The 17912-nt window shown below is 39.7% G+C and overlaps 1 protein-coding gene across 12 annotated transcripts in view; it reads left to right on the top strand.

Moving 5' to 3' along the window:
- R3HDM1 (R3H domain containing 1) overlaps nt 1-17912 on the top strand; it is a 79171-nt gene that overhangs the window by 21337 nt on the left and 39922 nt on the right. For 9 of the 12 annotated variants that reach the window (XM_041473075.1, XM_041473074.1, XM_041473081.1 and 6 more), the window contains exons 2-4: nt 7242-7450; nt 8306-8516; nt 16153-16242. In XM_041473075.1, coding sequence (XP_041329009.1) covers nt 8346-8516; nt 16153-16242 — 261 coding nt within the window. In that variant the 5' untranslated portion in view covers nt 7242-7450; nt 8306-8345. The remainder of the gene's footprint in view (nt 1-7241; nt 7451-8305; nt 8517-16152; nt 16243-17912) is intronic. The other 3 variants (XM_041473084.1, XM_041473076.1, XM_041473072.1) reach the window with 2 other exon arrangements.

The raw sequence follows: 17912 nt of genomic DNA, 5'->3' as shown, positions 1-17912 counted from the left end.
TCCCTTCTCAAGCCAACAGAACTATGCTAGCAAAAACTAAAGATATGTCATGCTGTATTTCATAAGCATTTCTAAATAGTTCTTTCCTCATGCCTTTGGACAGGCGTGTTCTTTGGGGGATGAGAGGCTTAGCCATTCAACAGATGGATTTTCCACTAACCTAATGCTCTGCTCTCTCTGAGGTATGGCATTTTGGAAAGGTTAATGCTCTAATAGTGTTCAAGCTGAAATGGCTTTTGTCTGCCAAGGTATGTTTCCCTGTGCAGATGCTTGCCAGGAGGCAATTATACAAAAAATAGTGTTCAGTGAACTGTTTTGAAGTCTGTCTGGGAAATTTTTTTCTTCTTCTCTTTCTAAAGCTACCAAAAAAAAAAAAAAGTGAGAATAGATCCTAATAGAGCTACAACTTTAAATAGTATATAAACCATTTAAGATTATTTTTGTTACCTTAATGAGGGTGGCCTAGCCACAGAGCTGTGTTTTACAATAATAGTATGTGAATGTTTGTCAGGCTGGTTTTCATTCACCACAGATTGTTCAGTGCTAGAACTGTCATTTCATCAGAAACCCTGCAACTTGGACTTCCATTGTTCTTCATGTTGGGTAGCTCCTCTAGTCAAAACAAGGACTGTAGTGGGATTATTTTTCCTTAGGTAGTATCTAGTATGCCCAACCTCTTCTTTTTCTAAATGGTGAAAAGAGCAGTGCTGTAGCCTGCCAGGTTTAATAGTGAGCTGGCAGCACCTTATAAGAACCTCTTTGTTGTGTTCCACTGCAGCAGGAGCTACATCCAGAGAACTGTTTCATTTTCCAGGAGGAAACCAAAGGTGTTTACTTCCTTTGATGTACCTGACTCTGACTGTTTGTATCGGAAGTGAAGTGCGAGAAGGAAACTAAGAGGAGAGAATGACAGGACTTTGTGCAGAATCGGACAGCTGAGCCTCCTGGGGACCAGAGCTCTCTGAAGAAGCACTGGGTAGTGGCAGAGTTTTTTCAGGGTACATTTCAAGTTTTATTTTTTGAGTTTATGGATAACAGATGTCAACAAAGTCCTGATTTCCCAGGTATTTGGGTACTGCAGTTTCCTATCAATACGTAGAATAAAAGACTGCTCAAGTCTTGCTTGCCATTAAGTATCTTATTCTCATTTATGCAACTACATTCCTGAAGGAATTATCTTGTTATTCTTTGTCACTGTCAGCTCAGTGTTTCTATTGCATTCAGGAGTGAACTCACAGGAGAAGGTGAGGCAGGATTAAAGAGCCTTAGAGTATTGCTCAGAATTTAAAATATAAGAGGAGGGGGAGGGATAGTTGCTAATAATACACCTTGGCTTCTCACATGCCTATTCCTGTGAAAGGTGTCCTCTTTAACAGCCTGTCAACTGTCTTATGAGCAGTGGTAGTGTCCTATCTGAGGCCCTGAGTGTGAAAAAGAAGGGCACTGTATTGCTGTGTAAGAGAGGTTGTAGCATGCAAAATGTCCCAGTAAAGAGAAGAAGGTATTTAAGAAGACTGGGGGCAAGTTTCAGGTTTTGTTTCTAATGTTCAGCATTACTGTTGTCCACATGACACCCTGTGTGCTGAGGTGTGTGTATGTCTGGAGTGGATGTTGGACAAGTGTGTTCTGGTGCTTTAAGGCTGTCTCTGCCTTTCCTTCCTCTCTCCAGGCTGTGCCAGTGAGAGGAGGTGGGGTGGTGGTGCCTTGGTCCCAGGGGTGCCCAGCCATGCCCTGGGACAGGCAGTGCCAGTCCCTGTGAGCTCAGGGAGGGAGGGGGTGTAAACCTGTGCTCTGCTGCTGGGAGCAGCACCTCTGACAGGGGCAGGACAGTGAACAGGAGAGCAGATCACTTTGTAAAATTGCAGCAAAATGAATTAGAGCAAGACCTGGGACAACCTTTCATTTGGTTCACTTTTTGGGGGTTTTCCTTCCAAATTGGAGGCAACTTTGTTGAGAAGGTCTGCAAATGGCTTCTGGTGCATTTGGTTCTATTTCTGTCCAGTTAATTTTTTAATGATGTCTACACTTGGTAGTAGGACATAACATGCGCAGACAGTGAGATGCATTCAGTCCCTAATTAATTTTGGAGGAGGTAGCTGCACAATATACTTTTGTATTCTGATTATCATACTCTTTCTTTGAAAATCTAAGTACCTTGGTAAATTGAATCAAATAAGAAGTATCTTCTAATACTAATGGAGTAAATAGCATTTAGTTGTTAACTGATTAATGTAGAACTTCAAAATCTGTGAAATAGCATCATCGAGAAAAGCATAAATCTTTGATTTAAGTGTATTTGAATAATTGCAGCATGGATTCAGTTGTATAGCATTTTCCACTAAACAAAACTTAGGGAATCTTTTAGATTCATCCTTCAAAAGTGGACCAATTTCTCATTTGTTTGTTTCTAATAATTGTTTTAATTAAGATCAGACCTGCACAATATCAGAGTTCAATAGGCAGGCCAGGACTCTCTACTCCCTAGTTGGTCATTTAATAGGTCTCAAACTTTAGCCATGACATGCAGAAAGCAGGAGTGTGTTGACTTTTCTGGAAACAGGGAACAGCTGTCTCTGCATAATTCCAGTTTATATTTCTGATAATTGTACAAAGCTGCTTTGAATTTTCTGTTAAATGAATGGCAGTCTTAGTATCAGCTGCTACATTTTTACAGGTGCTGGGTAGTATATTTTAACAGCCTGGGCCACTGAGGCACTAGTTACTAGGGAGAGCAAAGTTGCAGACCCTAGCATATGGCTCCTGAATCATCCATGAGCACAGCCTGGTCTGTTTGTGGGCAGGAGAATTGTTGCTCTCTCTGAAATCCTCCCTTGCTCTCCAAGTCAGGATTTTCAAGGTTGTGTGGGGTTGCTTTTGTTTGTTTTTTCTCCTTTCCTCTCCTTCATCACCTTGGGCACTTTTCTCCAGTCCTTTTCCCACCTCTGCCTTAACAGAAGTTTCCCAGGGGGAACTAATTTGTTCCAAATATAGATGTTTGCCAGGTTGTCCACCTTTTGTTTCAGGATTCATTTCCAGACTCTCAGCTACTAGATAATAACATTAATCTACACCTTCTTGTTGCTTTATTTGAGTTGGGCTGGTGCTGTTGAAATTCCTTTAGTGGAACTACTGGGGCAGAGCTGAAAGTCACCCCTGCAGAAAAGAGCTGTACAGCTGCTGCTGTTCTCCTGGGGCTTTGTTCCTGCTGCCCAGGGCTCCCATAAAGGTCCTGTGACCCCCATAGCTTGTTAGCCCAACAGAACCTGCCCTAGCCCAAGAGCTTCATGGTTCTGGGTCACTTCTCACAGGGAATCACACCATGGAAAAGTTAAGGAAACACCAGAGCTGGTGGAAAGGTGGAGGTGGGACCACACCTGGAGACCGTGGGACAGAGGATGTAGGGAGCAGGAGGAAGAAGCAGGAGCTCCTCTTTATGAGTTCTCCCTTGATTTGGGTGTCTCAGACATCTTGCCAAAATTAATTGCTACCAAGAGCTGTGTGTAGGCAGTGGTCTGCAGGGGTTAAGCAGTAGCTGGATGCAGTAATTTTTTTAGTTATACCCATAGTTTTATTAAGAAAATTTTGATTGATACCTTTCTGCTTAAGGTATAAACATTTTCCTCTTTCACCCTAACAAAGCAACGTATGTAACTTTGAGTGTTTTCAGTTGGTGAGGAGAGTTCTAGTCATGGGATCCCTGTGGTAATGGTGTTAATAAAGATTTGTTTATGTAATTGAGGTGAAAAATGGCTGGGAAAAACTCTTGTTGTGCAGGTCTCTCATATAAATCTTCAAAAATACATTTTCCTAGGAAAGGTCCTGACTTTTAAAAAAAAAAAAAAAAAACTAAGCACTTCCACATCCAAGAAAGGTTTATACTACTGTTATGTCAGGGGTAAAGCAAAACTTTTCCCACAGAGTTTGGAGGATTCATCCATTTGTCCTTCTTGCTGGGGAAGTTGTGGGCAGAGGCCAGTGTTCGTTGGTTGCAGGAATTCTGTTGATTTATCAGTCAACAGAAGCTTGTTTAAGAAATAAATTTTCACTTTACCTTTCCAGGTTCATTTTTCACATTACCTTTCCAAAGTGTGTCCAATTTGCATGTTGAACATAGATTTTTTTTTCACCCCCACCCTTCTAATCCTATTTTCTACCCTGAATTTGACTGATACAAGTTATTTTGACAGTCATTCCTGGGGTCTTTTGACAACAATTATATCAATAATTCAAGAAAAAAAATTCACTTTCTGTCTATAACCATCTCTTCAGAAGAAAAAGAATGGATTGCTTCTGTCATGGGCAGTGCAAAGCTTCCTATCTCCATCTACACTGCCAACAAGGAGTTGGAACTCTTGATGCCTCTTAGGGAAATTGGATTAAGTGGATCCTATTCCCAGAAATATCTCTGCTCATTGCAAGTCAGTTTAGTGGGTTTACATATGGTAATTTTCAAGTCAGGACCCAAAACGAGGGATTCAGTGGTTTTTCATGTATCAAGATTCAGGAGGCTGCCATCATGAAACTCAGGAATGACTTTGCTTGATCTGTTGGGGTTTTTTATGACTTATCCTCTAGACTGTGCAAAAGAAAGCAGTAAGAGCACAGCACTGACTGGTTTTCTGATCTGCTGACTGCTAAGTTCATCTCTGTGGAGTATTGGACATCATCTCACAGCTGATAATAACACTTCCCTCTGAAAGGGGAGAGGACCTGCACAGACAAAGTGGTGACCACTTGTTGGAAAGAGGATTACCAGATTTTAGGATGAACATTGGGGTATAATGTTGCTGATATGACAAAGAAAAATGTACATTTCAGTACTGAGTATTTAGATGGGGACAGCATTCCTGAGGGTGAAGAACATAGGTATGACATTTATCCTCCACTCTTATATGCAAGTCCTTTTACTTCCTGTCTGCTAAAGTAGGTGTCTGTTTTTGTCACCTATGAAAGATACTGGAATTGGTAGGTTTTCTTTCATGAGATGTGTTGGGAGCTGTTTGAGCTTTTAATTGCAAACCCAGGTAGTGCTCTACCCTTAATATTCAGTCCTTTCAACTGTTTAGATAATTTTAGGGCAGAACCTCATTTCTGTCCCTCCTATTAAAATCTGCAAATAATATGTTGGTCTGTATTGCAATCCAGTGTAAAGCCAGTGCTGGGATTTTGTTTCAATTAATCAATTTGCTTACCAGACCCTATTTTCTCCCCAAAGAACAGAGCAGCAGAGACTGCCTTCCTGGATTTTTTTTGTCCTTTTACCTGTCCTACATGGGACACAAGAAATTAACATCCAGCTGTATGGGGAGGTGAAAAAGGTGGGATTCATAAGGAAGGGGTGTGATTTGTTCCCCCACTCAGTCTGCAGCACATAAAATTCCTTAAATCTTTTTTTAATCCAGTCAGTGGAAGTTTAGAAACTAGAACCAGATTATCTCAGCTATGAAAATTGGCTGAATTAGCGGAAACTTCAGGGATGGAATGTTATCCAAGTACGTAAACTCACAGTTATGGATCACAAACACAAGGTTTCATTACCAATCTCAATGAATCTATGGCTGGTATTATTAAAAAAAATCAGGTAAGAAAAGATTCCTCTTTCTATTCTGTGTTCTTTGCTGCTAATGTGAAGCACAGAGTTTGGCATTTACTCATAGATGCACATATGGTGATTCCAGTTGACTCAAAATAGCTCCATTCTATGAACCCAAAGTTGAGATATTTTTTTGTGTGAATTGGAACTCCACAGCTTTTCCTCAGTTCTGTCTCTTTGACTGTAAGGATACATAACACCAAATCTGCAGGCTTTGAACCTATCTGCAGGGAAAAATCTGTTCAGAACAAGTTATAAACTAATTTGCACTTAGTTTGTCATAGGAAATATAAGGACTTTTCTTGTTCATCAGTTTCCTGGATTGACCTAGGCAAGCAAGGATATTTGCAGACTGTGTTTTGGTAACTGAGTATGCTGTTACATGTTTTTAGAATGGTGTTGCAAATGGACAGGAGCTCTTAGTGTTTTTGATAGAATCAAAGAAACACTTGATGTTGATTTTCAGTAGTATTTTGTGATTTGTGTAGGGAGTAGTAATTAAATTACACTTACTTTGCAGTATTATATTTGCAACTGGACATAAATGTTTTGGGTTTTGTTTTGCTGTCTTCAGCCTATAATGTTTTTAACATTTATCTAAATACTGTGCAAGTCACATGTCAGTCAACAAAGTGAAACAGCATCTCTGTTCAAGTTTTGTTTACTGTAAAGATCCTGAGCTTCTTAATAAATTTTATATCAGCATCTGGATTGTCTGGAAAAAAACACCTCAAAAACCAACAGTCCAGGATATCCTTTGTTGCATTTTTGCATTTTTCTATTTCCAGTTTCTTTCATTTGTAATCCTTTTCCCTCCATTAGATTCAGTAAATAGGATCTCTTACAGGCCTGCACCATAGTCCATCTTTTATCTTTCTTTTCCATGCTTTGCAGCAAATTTCAGTACTGCAGATGTCTGTAGTAGCTCATCTCTTACCAAACTGTGTTTCTTCAGCTCTGGAGCAGTGGTTGTAGCCAGGCTTTAATCTCCCCTGCGAGGGAGCAGGAGGAGCTGGGCACCACCAGGTGCTCTGCTCTTAGAGCTCTGGCCTGGCCTTCAAATGCTTCCTTGGGCTGCTGCTGTTACTTATTTCTCAACTCTGAAAAAGAGGGAAGATGGAAACACATCAGTTTTGCAAAAATGTGTAAATCCTCATTCCAGGGCAATTATTTTCTTGAATAAAGTAAAGCCATCTTCTGTGATTGCTGTTGCCCAAAACAGGGCTTACGGGTTGTGCTCATAGATGATTAACTCCAACAAAGAGAAAAACTGTTCTGCTGACAGCCATTTGTGAGCTTTCATGGCCTGTTACTCCTCCACACCTGCTGGGCTGCATATTTCAGACTCTTTGGGAAGATACCTGCTTGTTTATAGAAGCAGAGTTTCAGGAATGCCAACAAAATGTTTATTATGACTACTTGTTAACTCTGTAATGCAGAAATGTCTTGGACGTCCAATGAAACTGTTACTGCTGCTAGATGGAATGAGCAGGATGGATATGACATGGTTTATTTTTTCTTTCTTCGTTCTTTCTTTTTTTTTTTTTTTTTCTTAAAATGACTATTTAAGTTTTTAGGTGTCATCAGGTTCCATCTCCCCTTCCACAGCAAATAAAAGTATAATGCATTTCCTTTGTTGATTTTTCAGGCATTCAAAAGGGATGTTCTTGCTGATTCAAGACCAAACAGTTCTGTCCAGGACTCTACACTGGGGATAAGGACATGGGACTCCTCCTGCCAGATTCCAGCTGGTTCATCACAACTGACATCTTGGCTGACAACTGTGAAAAGGATCTTCGGATTATTCTATTTTATTTTTGTGGGAGACCACAATCCCCAAACTCTAGGACATATCAGGTACTAAATCAAACACTGAACTTTTCCATAACATTAATGGATTTTTATTTGTTCCTTGTGAAGGAGTTTAGGCATTCAGATCTTACTCTTTATTTCTTGTAGGAAATGGAAAATCCTTGGTTTTACATCTTGCAGTAGCTGAGTAATGACAAGGAGTTGTGTTTCTTATTTCCTATGGAAAATTTGGGGTTTAATTATTAGTTATGTTTATATTGCATTTAAAATTATTATAATAAATTGTAATTGCTGATCATGGTTATTATCCTAATTACCAAATTGTTTTTCTTTCTTCTTTGTTGTTTTTGAGAGAATGCTTAATTTTATTAAGACTAGTTTTGCTACAGTTTGTAGGTTAGATAATTCCTGCATTCAGAACATGTCCAGTTATTACCTGTCAACAAGGAAACTTTAAAAGTTCATGAAATTTATGAGTGTTTGCACACTTGGGGTGTTGTGATTCACGTATTTACTTCCAACCCTTTTAAGATAAATCTATATGTAATTTTCTTCTCCTTTGAGAAAATCTTGCCTTGTTTCTGTTGGAGCCTAGTTTGATTTGGAGTATCTGAATGTTCAGGTGTTTATTTTTAAAATGTGGAAGAGAAAATCTGTGAGTATTATCCAAGAGTGTAGCTCTCAATTCTTTTTTGTGTAGATGTCTGCTGTTACAGACCACTGATAAAAGTGGTTAAAAAGACATTACTCCTTCTAATACAAGACAGAAAAAAGTGTCATAGCAGAGGGGGGATCCTTTTTGCAGCAAAGTCATGTTTATTTTGGGTAGCTGTTTAGGTATGGGTGGCTTTTTAATTAATTTTAAATTACTCAATAATTCACTTTTTCTTTGTCCTAAAGGTTCCATATTTCTTGTAGAATTTTAAAATAACCTTGTCTAATGAGGATGTCTGATATTCTTACTGTAAAAGATGAAACTGATGCAATGAAGGGTTCAGAAGCTGAATTTAAAGATACAGACCCAGTTGAAAACCTAAAAAAATCAGGAAGTCAGGAAGAGATTCAAGTGGAAAAGGATGAAAATTGCCCTGATAACAAAAACAGTATGCCGGTAAGAAGCTTTTCACTTCATTCTTCATTAGTATATCATGTTAAAGTCTGTGTCTTGTTGTTCTCCATTCTCTTGATCCTCTTATATGTTTCTTTGGTACAGTGAGGAAAACTTTGTTGGTTTTAGGGAAGCAAATATGATGATTATTGCTTCCTCTCTCCTCCTTTGCCCCACTTCTCTGTTATACTCATGTAAATATGACTCAGTCATTTTTCATTCTGTGAAGTAGATGAGTGGTTTTGCTGGGAAGCAGACAATTTGCCCATGTTTGTGTTTCCCTGAGTGCATATGTGAAGTCTTCATTGTAGCAGAACAAGGAACAAACTCAGGCTGGCTTTTGCTGCTGCTGAATCCTGACAGAGTTTGGAGCTGGGCTGTGTGTGTTGTGTTTCTGCTTTGAACATGGTGCTGCAGCTCAGCTAGGCCTGTCTGCCCTGGGCAGGGGTGGCCAGCCCAGGGCTTTTGAGCTGTTGCACTTTGCAGGTGGCTCAGATGTAGATTTTCCAGTAGAGCTGTTCAGCATAAGGCTGAAGTAATCAGCCGTAGGTAATCCAAATCCCCAGGAGCCAGAGGGATCCAGAGCTCCTGAGGCCAGCAGGTCTGAGTGCTGCCCCAGCCACTGCAGAATGAGCTGGGGAGCATCATCCTGCCTTGGTGGGCAGCAGATACTCCCTGCACCTTCTCTTCTCTGATCTTCTCTGCTTGACAGCTTTGGGAGGTGACTTTTGGGTAGGAAAACTGAGGCGGTTCCTTGTGCACGCGCTGAAAAGCTGAGGCATATAAATGGATGGCTTTTGGAGGTGGGAGAAGTGAAGTACCTGTAAGGAAGTCGTGGCATCACATTTCAAGTGAGAAGGAGGCAAAGCAAATAGTGTGAAAATACCTTGTGTGGATGGAGAACACACTGATAAGGAAGGGTTGGAATTTGTGGCAGCACATTTAGTCTAATCTGAGATTTAGGTGTGGGACAAGAACTCACTCCTGGCTGAGGCTGCCCACCTGGTCACTGAGCACTGTAAGTAGCTCACATGAGGGGAGGAGTTCAGGAAAGCAACAGAAAATTTCTGACACAACCTACAAAACAGGCCAGATTTGTAAAAGGAAACAGATAAACTTGTGTTTGGCAAAAGCTTTAGTTGTCTATAGGAATTTTGTGTCTGTGGGTTAATACTAAACAATTTTTTTAGAGAAGTCCTGATTGGGATCTGAGGGATCTCTTGTGGGTTGCAAAAACAGGACAGTAGCTTATTAGATTCTTGTTATTGAGATTTGAGTAAAAGGTTCTTTGGGGAGTAGTTTTGTTCAAGACTAACAATTCAATATTCCACTGGGTGAAGTAAGGTTTATCTGCTATGTTAAATTGCTTCCAGATAAATCTTGTAGACCACTGCAATAACAATAGTTTTACACTTTAATATCTGCTGGCTTTATTAAGGCTGGCATCAGTGTAAATAGATAGTTTTATGGAAAAAATAAATCCTTGAAGTGAAATATTTCTCCTGTAACATGAGAAATAACTGCTGCTGAAAAGCTGGGAGATATTATAGCTGAGCTGGTATTTTCTTTAATTAATGAAATATTCTAGTACCTTAAAAATTAATCTACGGTTTAGTTATTTTCATACAGTTCAGTAATTTGGAAAAAATCTCATTCACATTTTCTCATTTAACAAGTTTTAGTGTGGAAATTTCTATGAGACTCAAGTGGCAAGTAAGAAATAAGCCTTCCTGCAAACAACTGCTGCTGTCTCGTCAGAGTGCAGAGGAATGAACCTGCCAGTGCTGCCAGGGGCTGTGGGCTGGCAGGGGGTTCATTGCCCAGCTGGGTGCTTGTTCAGGAGCAAGAGCTGGTGGCTGAAGTGATTGTCTCACATCCACTAAATGGACTGGACACTGCGTGGTGAAGGCTGTTGGATAGAAACAGCTCTGCTGTCAGTGTGGTGTCCTGGAGTCTCCATCAGAATCAGAACATTGCTGTTACATGAGCAGTTTAATTCAAAACTGAGGCTGAGGATGCAGATTTCCAGAGTGGCAGAAAGATAGACAGTTACCAAATGGAACCTGGCTACTGTGAGCAAACCCCTTGAACAACTGAAATCAGCAGAAGTTAATGTCACTTGTACTGTGGAGGCTGCCAGTGCAAATAAATGTCTCATGTGAGGGTTTCCCATTTAAAGCATATTTTATGCTGAAATACAAAACAAAAATTTGGGGTTGTCCACAGTAAAAAAACGCTTGTGGAACAGTAGCAGTCAGCAGGTTTTTATCTAATGGTTGGTCAAAAAATTTGATGAAATTTCAATTGACATAGTACTTGTCATTAAGTGCAGGTTAAATGTTACTGTGGTGATGGGGAAAAGAGCAAAGAATTTGCTGAGAAATGCTAGAAAATATTACCAGAAACTTACTGGAATTTGTTATGTACTTCTGTTTACTAACTGAGTGCTTCAGAGGATGGGTTGGTCATGGGGGTTGGGTTTGGCTCTCCTCCCTGGTGGCAGAATAGGTTTGGTACCTACTGACAAACTACAGTCACATTCCTCAGTACAGTTAACACTTCATCACTTTGACTTCTTTAAGCCATGGAAGAAACAGGCTGTGATTTTTTCCTCTGTCTGAACTTGGCATTCCATCAGTGGAATGCTCAGTGATAAATTTAATGCTCAATTTATCCAGTAGGTCATCTAACCATGTCCCATCATCAACTTTGATCTTAGCTACACCTTCCTTCCATTGCTGTATGCTCTTATGAATGAATTCTGAATTATCAGATAAGTTCATGCAACACATTCCATCATGGGCCATTGAATTCAGGCATGTTTCTGGAACAGCACAGTTCAGAAACTGATGGTTTTATTTTGAAATGCAACTGTGGTTGTAAATTCCAGATTATTTGGAAGTTGTGCATTAATAACTGATTGGCTGCTGCATCTGGAGGTACGATGTGAATGAGGAAAATACCTAATTACAGTACATGGCCAGCACTCCCCATTTCTTTAAGCAGTGCAAAAGTAGTGTTACTGATACAGAGAACATTTCTGAACTGGCATATTTGCAGTGAGGTTCAAGTGTCGTTTAAATGGCACTGGAGACAAGAGGCACTGTTAAGAAAAGTACCTTCACAGAAGTCATGTGCACATCAGCACTGTGGTTGGTTTTGTGATCAAAAGGGTTTTGGTTCACCAGTCGCTGTTGTCTCCCACCTGTTCATCTTACCCAGGCCAGGTGACAACCAATGAATTCAGAGTTAGCTGGAATACAGGGTCTGTGTTGCTGCCTCTGACTCTGGGGGGTGAGACAGGCAGTGTCATCCACTGTAAGGACAAAGCTGCAGGAAATGCTGACAACAAATTCAAGATCCTGGATTTATCATGCAAGTTAGTCCCTTATTTTTATTATTAGGAATACTTCTGTTTTAAAACCCAAAAAAGCCTCATGGCATGAGTGCAGGGTGGTACCCATCTACTCTGTGATAAAGTCAATGCAAATGTTGTGTTAAGTGAGTATAATTCTGGTTTTGTTTTATGCTAATTAAGCAGATATCCTTGTCCTTTGGGGCAATTAGATAATTTTTTTTTACTTAGCAACTTGACATCTCTCTTCCTATGGGTGTCTTCCTTCTGTACTAGCACAAGCCTTGATCATCTTCAGCTGTGAAACAGAGAGGGTTCTCTGAAGTCTTTCTTTGCCTCCTCCCCAGCTCTTTTGGTCTTGTCAGCATTTAGCTGTCTTTGTCTCCAAAATATGGGATGTAATCATTTTGAATAGATCAATGATTGGGCAGATTCTCTTATTCTTGAGCTGCCTCCATGTCCAAGGGTGAAACTATTTTTCCATCAGTCATCCTCTACTGTGTCATGGAAAATTGCTGTCACTGCTCACTAATGCAGGACAGCAAGTAACCATGGACCACACTGTTCTTTCCCTCACCATTACAAAGCTATCCATGGTTCTTGGGACTGCAGCACTTGACTGGATTTAAAATTGAGACCTAATTTTGCAGAAAGGTAAAAAACTGAATGTCCTTAGAATGCTTTTTGTTCAGATTTGTCATGTTATGCCTATCCTCAGAAATGCCCAAATGGTACTTCAGAAATAAAACCTCTTCTCACAAAACCTTTCACACGTCTGAGTTTGCCATCTTGTGCCTGACCTGTTTTTATCCAGCTTGTTTAGACAGCACAGTGATGATAGAACAAGGCATGTAACAGCTCCAGATCTTTACTTTGCATTTAGTATATGTGAGCTGGTGAAGAACTTAAGAAAAAACAAAGTAGACAAATACTCCTACTGAAAACCTGGTTATTTATATGTTTTTGATAAAAGCTGCCTTACTTCCCTTTTTATTTTGCAGTTGGAAATGCAGTATAGTAGTTGGTCTTAAAAGTTGTGTTGATGGGGTTTTATCAAAGGCAAGAACCTAATAATTATTTTCATTATGCAATTATTTGAAATACTTGCTTTTAAACACTGCCTTGAAACCCTGCTCATAATGGCTATAAATAGGGCTTTCATTAACACAGTGTTTTCTTAAGGCAGTGAAAGTCTTTGAGAGCTGCAAATATAAAGAAATTGCCTAATTTGCACTCACCGAGGATTGCATATTCTAAATGAGCTACAAATTATTTTTCACAAATGGGGAACATAAAGATGTTCTGTATGAGCAAAACTTCGTAAATGCAGAGAAATTAGGACAGAGATAAAACTCATGGGCCTGAAAAGAGAGAAAATGTGCATTAACAGCTACCATGTACATTGGCTATCTGCTGTCCTGGAATTCCAGTGGAAGTGGTGTCATCCTCTGGCAGTGTGATTTTTCCCAAGAAATGAATCACTGGATTGTACCCACCCATCTCCAAGCTCTGAGAGGGCAGTTCCTGGTGGTGTCAGAGGAATTTGGGGTTTGTGCTTCCAGGCCAGACCTTGCACCATTGGGCTGTGCTCTCCTGAGCTGTCCCTGCAGCCCGGCCCCACCAGCTTTGTTCCAGTGCCTCTCACCTGACGTGTGGTGTTACTGCTCACAGTCACAGCTGGGTCTTGGGGACTGGGATTTTGGGTTTTGACATCCTTAAAGTCACCCAGGGAAGCCAGGAGTCCACACCTATCACAGGACTGTTGGACAGGGCAGTTGTTTCTAGATGAGAAGTTTGAGTATGATGGATGGAGTTATACTTTTCTCATCTGTGAAGGAAAAACCTCCCTCTTACAGTGGCCCTCCAGCTCTCCCCAGTATTATTGGTATTTAGTCCCAGCAACCATTTCTTCTTTTTTTTAAATCACTTAAGTCACACGCATTTCAGTTATTTTTATCTAATTAGTGAGCAGTAGCTCGATGTCCTGTATAACTGGGTTGAATTCCCTCTTGTGCCCTATCAAATCTGGATCTGGGTGTTTGCTTCCATATATTCTTTTGGCTTATGTACTGGCTTCAAAGCTTGCAAAATTTTGCAAAAAATAAATAAACAATTGCCCGAGTATAGATTCGTTTGCCTCTTGACAGTGAACTGAGGACTCCACTGGCAGTCCTGATGTGACTTTAAATTTGCACTACTTTATTTGAACACACCTAAGCTGATTCAGGCTGGAGTAATTGATAGGAGCTTGGGAAATCATCTAGTTTTTGAAATTTAGTAGCTTGGTGTAACAGAAACTTTGTCAGGGATATGCAGTGCCAGCTTTCAGAATGCAAGGAATGCTTTCAGAGGAGATGATGGAAAGAAAAACATATTTTGCACGTAACAGAAAAACTCAAAGTCTCTGTGTGGTTCCAGGTACGGAAACAGCAAAACTCAGAGTCTGAATGGTTCCAGGTATGAAAGCATTTGAACTGTCTTTGCTGCTCAAAATCTCAGCAAGCTTCCTTTAAAAAGCTGGTGGTGAGTTCAGTTAGTTTTCAGTGCAGCTATTTAAAATTCTGTTACAGAGTGAAATGAGCTCCCCTTCTGCTGCTCCTCAGCTAAGCTGGTGCATCATCCAAAATAGACATGTGGGACATGAGGAAAACGAGAGAAAAAACTGTTCTGCCTTTACATGGTGGAGCTCTTTGCTGTAGGTGAGGTGCCTTTTTAGTGATGCTGTATGCCCTCCTAAGAAGTTCAGGCACTTGATAGACATTTTCTGTGAGCTAAGGCAAGGACAGCTGCATTTATGGAGTTTTCCAGTGGAGTTTCTATTCAGTTTCCTTTTTAAAGGAGGAAATATTGTCCATTAAACAACACTTGATATTGCATTACTGATGTTAATTTCTCCTTACAAATATTAGGCCTGTGTTCACTAAAACCTGTTCTGTTAAAAGCTTGTCTATTCATCAGTTTTAGTTCTCCAGGGAAACCAGTATTTAAATTATGTGATGCCACATAATGTTTCTATTCTTGTGCTACTGGCACTGAGGGTTGAGTTAGTTTTAACTATGCAGTTAACAAATCATTAAATGCTTTTGTTGATTCAAATGTACCTTTCCACTGTGCATATTGTAGTAAAAGCCTGGTAATTTTTTTTAAGAATCTATTGTAATAGAAGAAGGGCTTTGGGAGGAAAAAGCGAATTATTGCATAATAAGTTACTAAAATGGCTCTGGGAGGAGAAAAAGCATATTAATTCATAGTAAATTACTAAATGAAAAAAAATCAGTAGCCCATTTTAAAATATACTTGTATAGGTCCCAAGATGAAAGAAAAAAAACCCACATGTTTTAAGCTGCTCATGATAGGTTATCATCTGTTATCTGTTCCCTCGGTAGAGGCAATGCTTTCCTTTTTTTAATATAATTTTTCTAGGTAGGTTTCAGGAGTAGGAAGAAAATTTATAAAAACCATGTCATGTTGCCAAGGAAATTAGGAAACAAGAATTGAAAGCGTAGCTGAGAGCTAGCTGAGAGAGTGAACTGCTTGGATGCCACTGAACAGGGATAATACTCGGTTCCTGTAAAAGTGCTCTGATACCTTTTGTTGATAAATGAAGAAGGGAAATCAAGGACAAGCCTGATGAAAGCGGCAGAGCTCCGAATCCCAGCCCAAAGCACCTGCTGTTCCTTTCACAGATCTGCCCGTGTCAGTGCTAACTGTCAAAGCTTTCTCTTGTACAGCCTTTTGCATTAACAAACTTGTGCCCTGAGCTAACGTAACCCTTCTCTGTTGTGCCTGTCGCCAGCGGCCAGCGCAGTCCTTTGCACAGACGGCCAAAAGGTCCAAGGTACGGTAGCCCGGTGTGCTGGCATGCGAAGGGAGCCCTTCATGCTTGGTGCAGCTTCGTTACTTTGTGGAAAGTGCCTTTAGTTTTCTTTTTTGGCATTGTAGCTTTGTTTTATTCTGTTGGATTTTTGTCTTGCCTAGTTGTTTGCTTTTGTGATTTGCCTTTATATTTTTGGTGGCTTTTTATTGTTATGGAGAGAAACACTTTCCCAACATTTTATTTACTTTTCTTTAGATGTGCTCTATTGTGCTGGTAGTGCCTTCAAAAGCTGCAATTGCTTGGGTATTTTCATCCTAAAGGGAATTATTTATTCTATTGAAAACATGAAAAATTCCATTTTCAGCCATTTTGTTTTTCATATAATGAATGAAAAAAATAATGGCTTATGGTATATTTATAATATCTTTTATAAGCCATAGATTTTAATTTTACATACTTTCCTTTAGTCAAACACAAAGTTAAAGTTAGTTCGGAGCCTTGCTGTATGTGAAGAATATCCACCACCTCCCACAGCTGAAATATCCCAGGACCTCCAGGTAAAAATTACCTTACTGAAGTTTCTGGAACAATTTCAAGTAACTTCTTGTTCAAAAGAAAGTCTGTTGGGTATTCTTTAAATATGTGGATACCATTTGTTTTTTTTTTGGTTTTTTTTTTTTTTTTTTTTTTTTTTTTTTTTTTACTACTGGTGTAATAGAGGTGATAATATCAGGTGCAGAATTTGCTGCTTTGTTTTTCTGAACTATACTAGTTGATATCTGTGGGCAGAAAGAGAGGCTTTGTCAGTTCTTTTAACATATTAGTTCAGCAGTGCACTTGAGGGACTCTAAAACTGCTTAAGTTCTGTCTGCAATTAGTAAGACAGAAACGTTGTGATTAGTATGGAGCCTAATTTATTGTCTTTGTATATTTTTGAAAATGGAAACAGTTGTGATGTCTGGTGTTGTAACTGAATTTCTGCATATTAGTCCCAGTTGCTGGTAGCTATGTAATACCTGCCTGAGGTATATCTGAATTAATCTATTAAAATTATAGAACACACTTACAGAAGTTCCTACATGCTAAACAAAATATGTAAAATTACTTTAGAGAATTTAAACAAAATAAATGTTTCCTGACTTTACCTCCATACCAGTCTGGATTTTCAGAGCAAAACCCTGCTGCTGGCTTTAGTTCTGTGCATGAGTGAGGGCCATCAAAATGCTGGGTTTGTTCATGCCTATCAAAACAGGAATGGGCCTTTGCTGTTTTTGAAAAGCTTCTAAACTGTGCTTTTGTGAAAAGTCTCCCTTTGGTTAAGAAGGAAGCAGTAGAAAGCAGGATGTGAGGGGGTTTTGCTGGAGAGGGGGTAATTCAGTCCTGAGAAAAGATGGACATTGAGAGCTCTTGTAGGTTTTTGTCAAGCTAATTAAATTTTTTTGAGACTGAAACAGTAGGTTTGGACTGAAACCCTCCAGGTTTGTGAGAGTTTTGTTCCTTTCGAAAAATAAGAAAATGGTATTTTTGTAGGCCTTTACTAATATACCAGAATTTGAAGTGTTGACTAGAGGAATTCAGAAACTGGGCCTGCTACCATGATGAAAATCTAAGTCCTAGTTTGGAATGGGTTGCAGAGTAAAGGATTAAAAGCCAACAGAAAAGTTATTGATGTTTACAATGATTTACAGTTCTTTTGTAATGTTTCCCATAAGATAACAAAATAGACTGAGACATCTGGTCAGGCTGAGTTGTTCAGTCTGAAGCAGTGGGGTTTAACTTTGTCAGTCACTGTAGCAAATTACAAGACAGACACCTGATTTGGTGGACTGATCATCTGTGGCGTATTTCCAACATAAGAGGCATTAGGATTTTTCAGCCTCCAGCACTACACAAGACCATGTGTTGAATGATTTAAAGTCAGGCATTTATAAGGTGGTGTTTGTGGCCAAGTCCTCTGGGAATCTGTCCCTAGCTTTGTGCTGCCAGGTGGCCCTTGAAAGGAGTCTTTGCAGCAGCAGGAGGGATGTCAAGGCTGGTTCTGCAGAATGAATTGGATTGTGTGATAATGTAAGTTGGTACTAAAGGAATACCAGAAAGCAGCTTGCCTTAAGAACAAAATTAGAGCTAGCTGTGAGTTTTCTTTGGAAGCAGTAATGTAGAAGAAATGGCTTATGAATCCCAATAGCTGTGCAGAGAATGATTGCTAGAACAAATTTAGTTCTTCCCT

This window comes from Pyrgilauda ruficollis, unplaced genomic scaffold (genome assembly GCF_017590135.1).
Source record: "Pyrgilauda ruficollis isolate IOZ18807 unplaced genomic scaffold, ASM1759013v1 scaffold3, whole genome shotgun sequence".
In the NCBI taxonomy this organism is placed as follows: domain Eukaryota; kingdom Metazoa; phylum Chordata; class Aves; order Passeriformes; family Passeridae; genus Pyrgilauda; species Pyrgilauda ruficollis.
The sequence above is the reverse complement of the archived record's forward strand: the minus strand, read 5'-3'. Positions and strand labels throughout refer to the sequence as shown.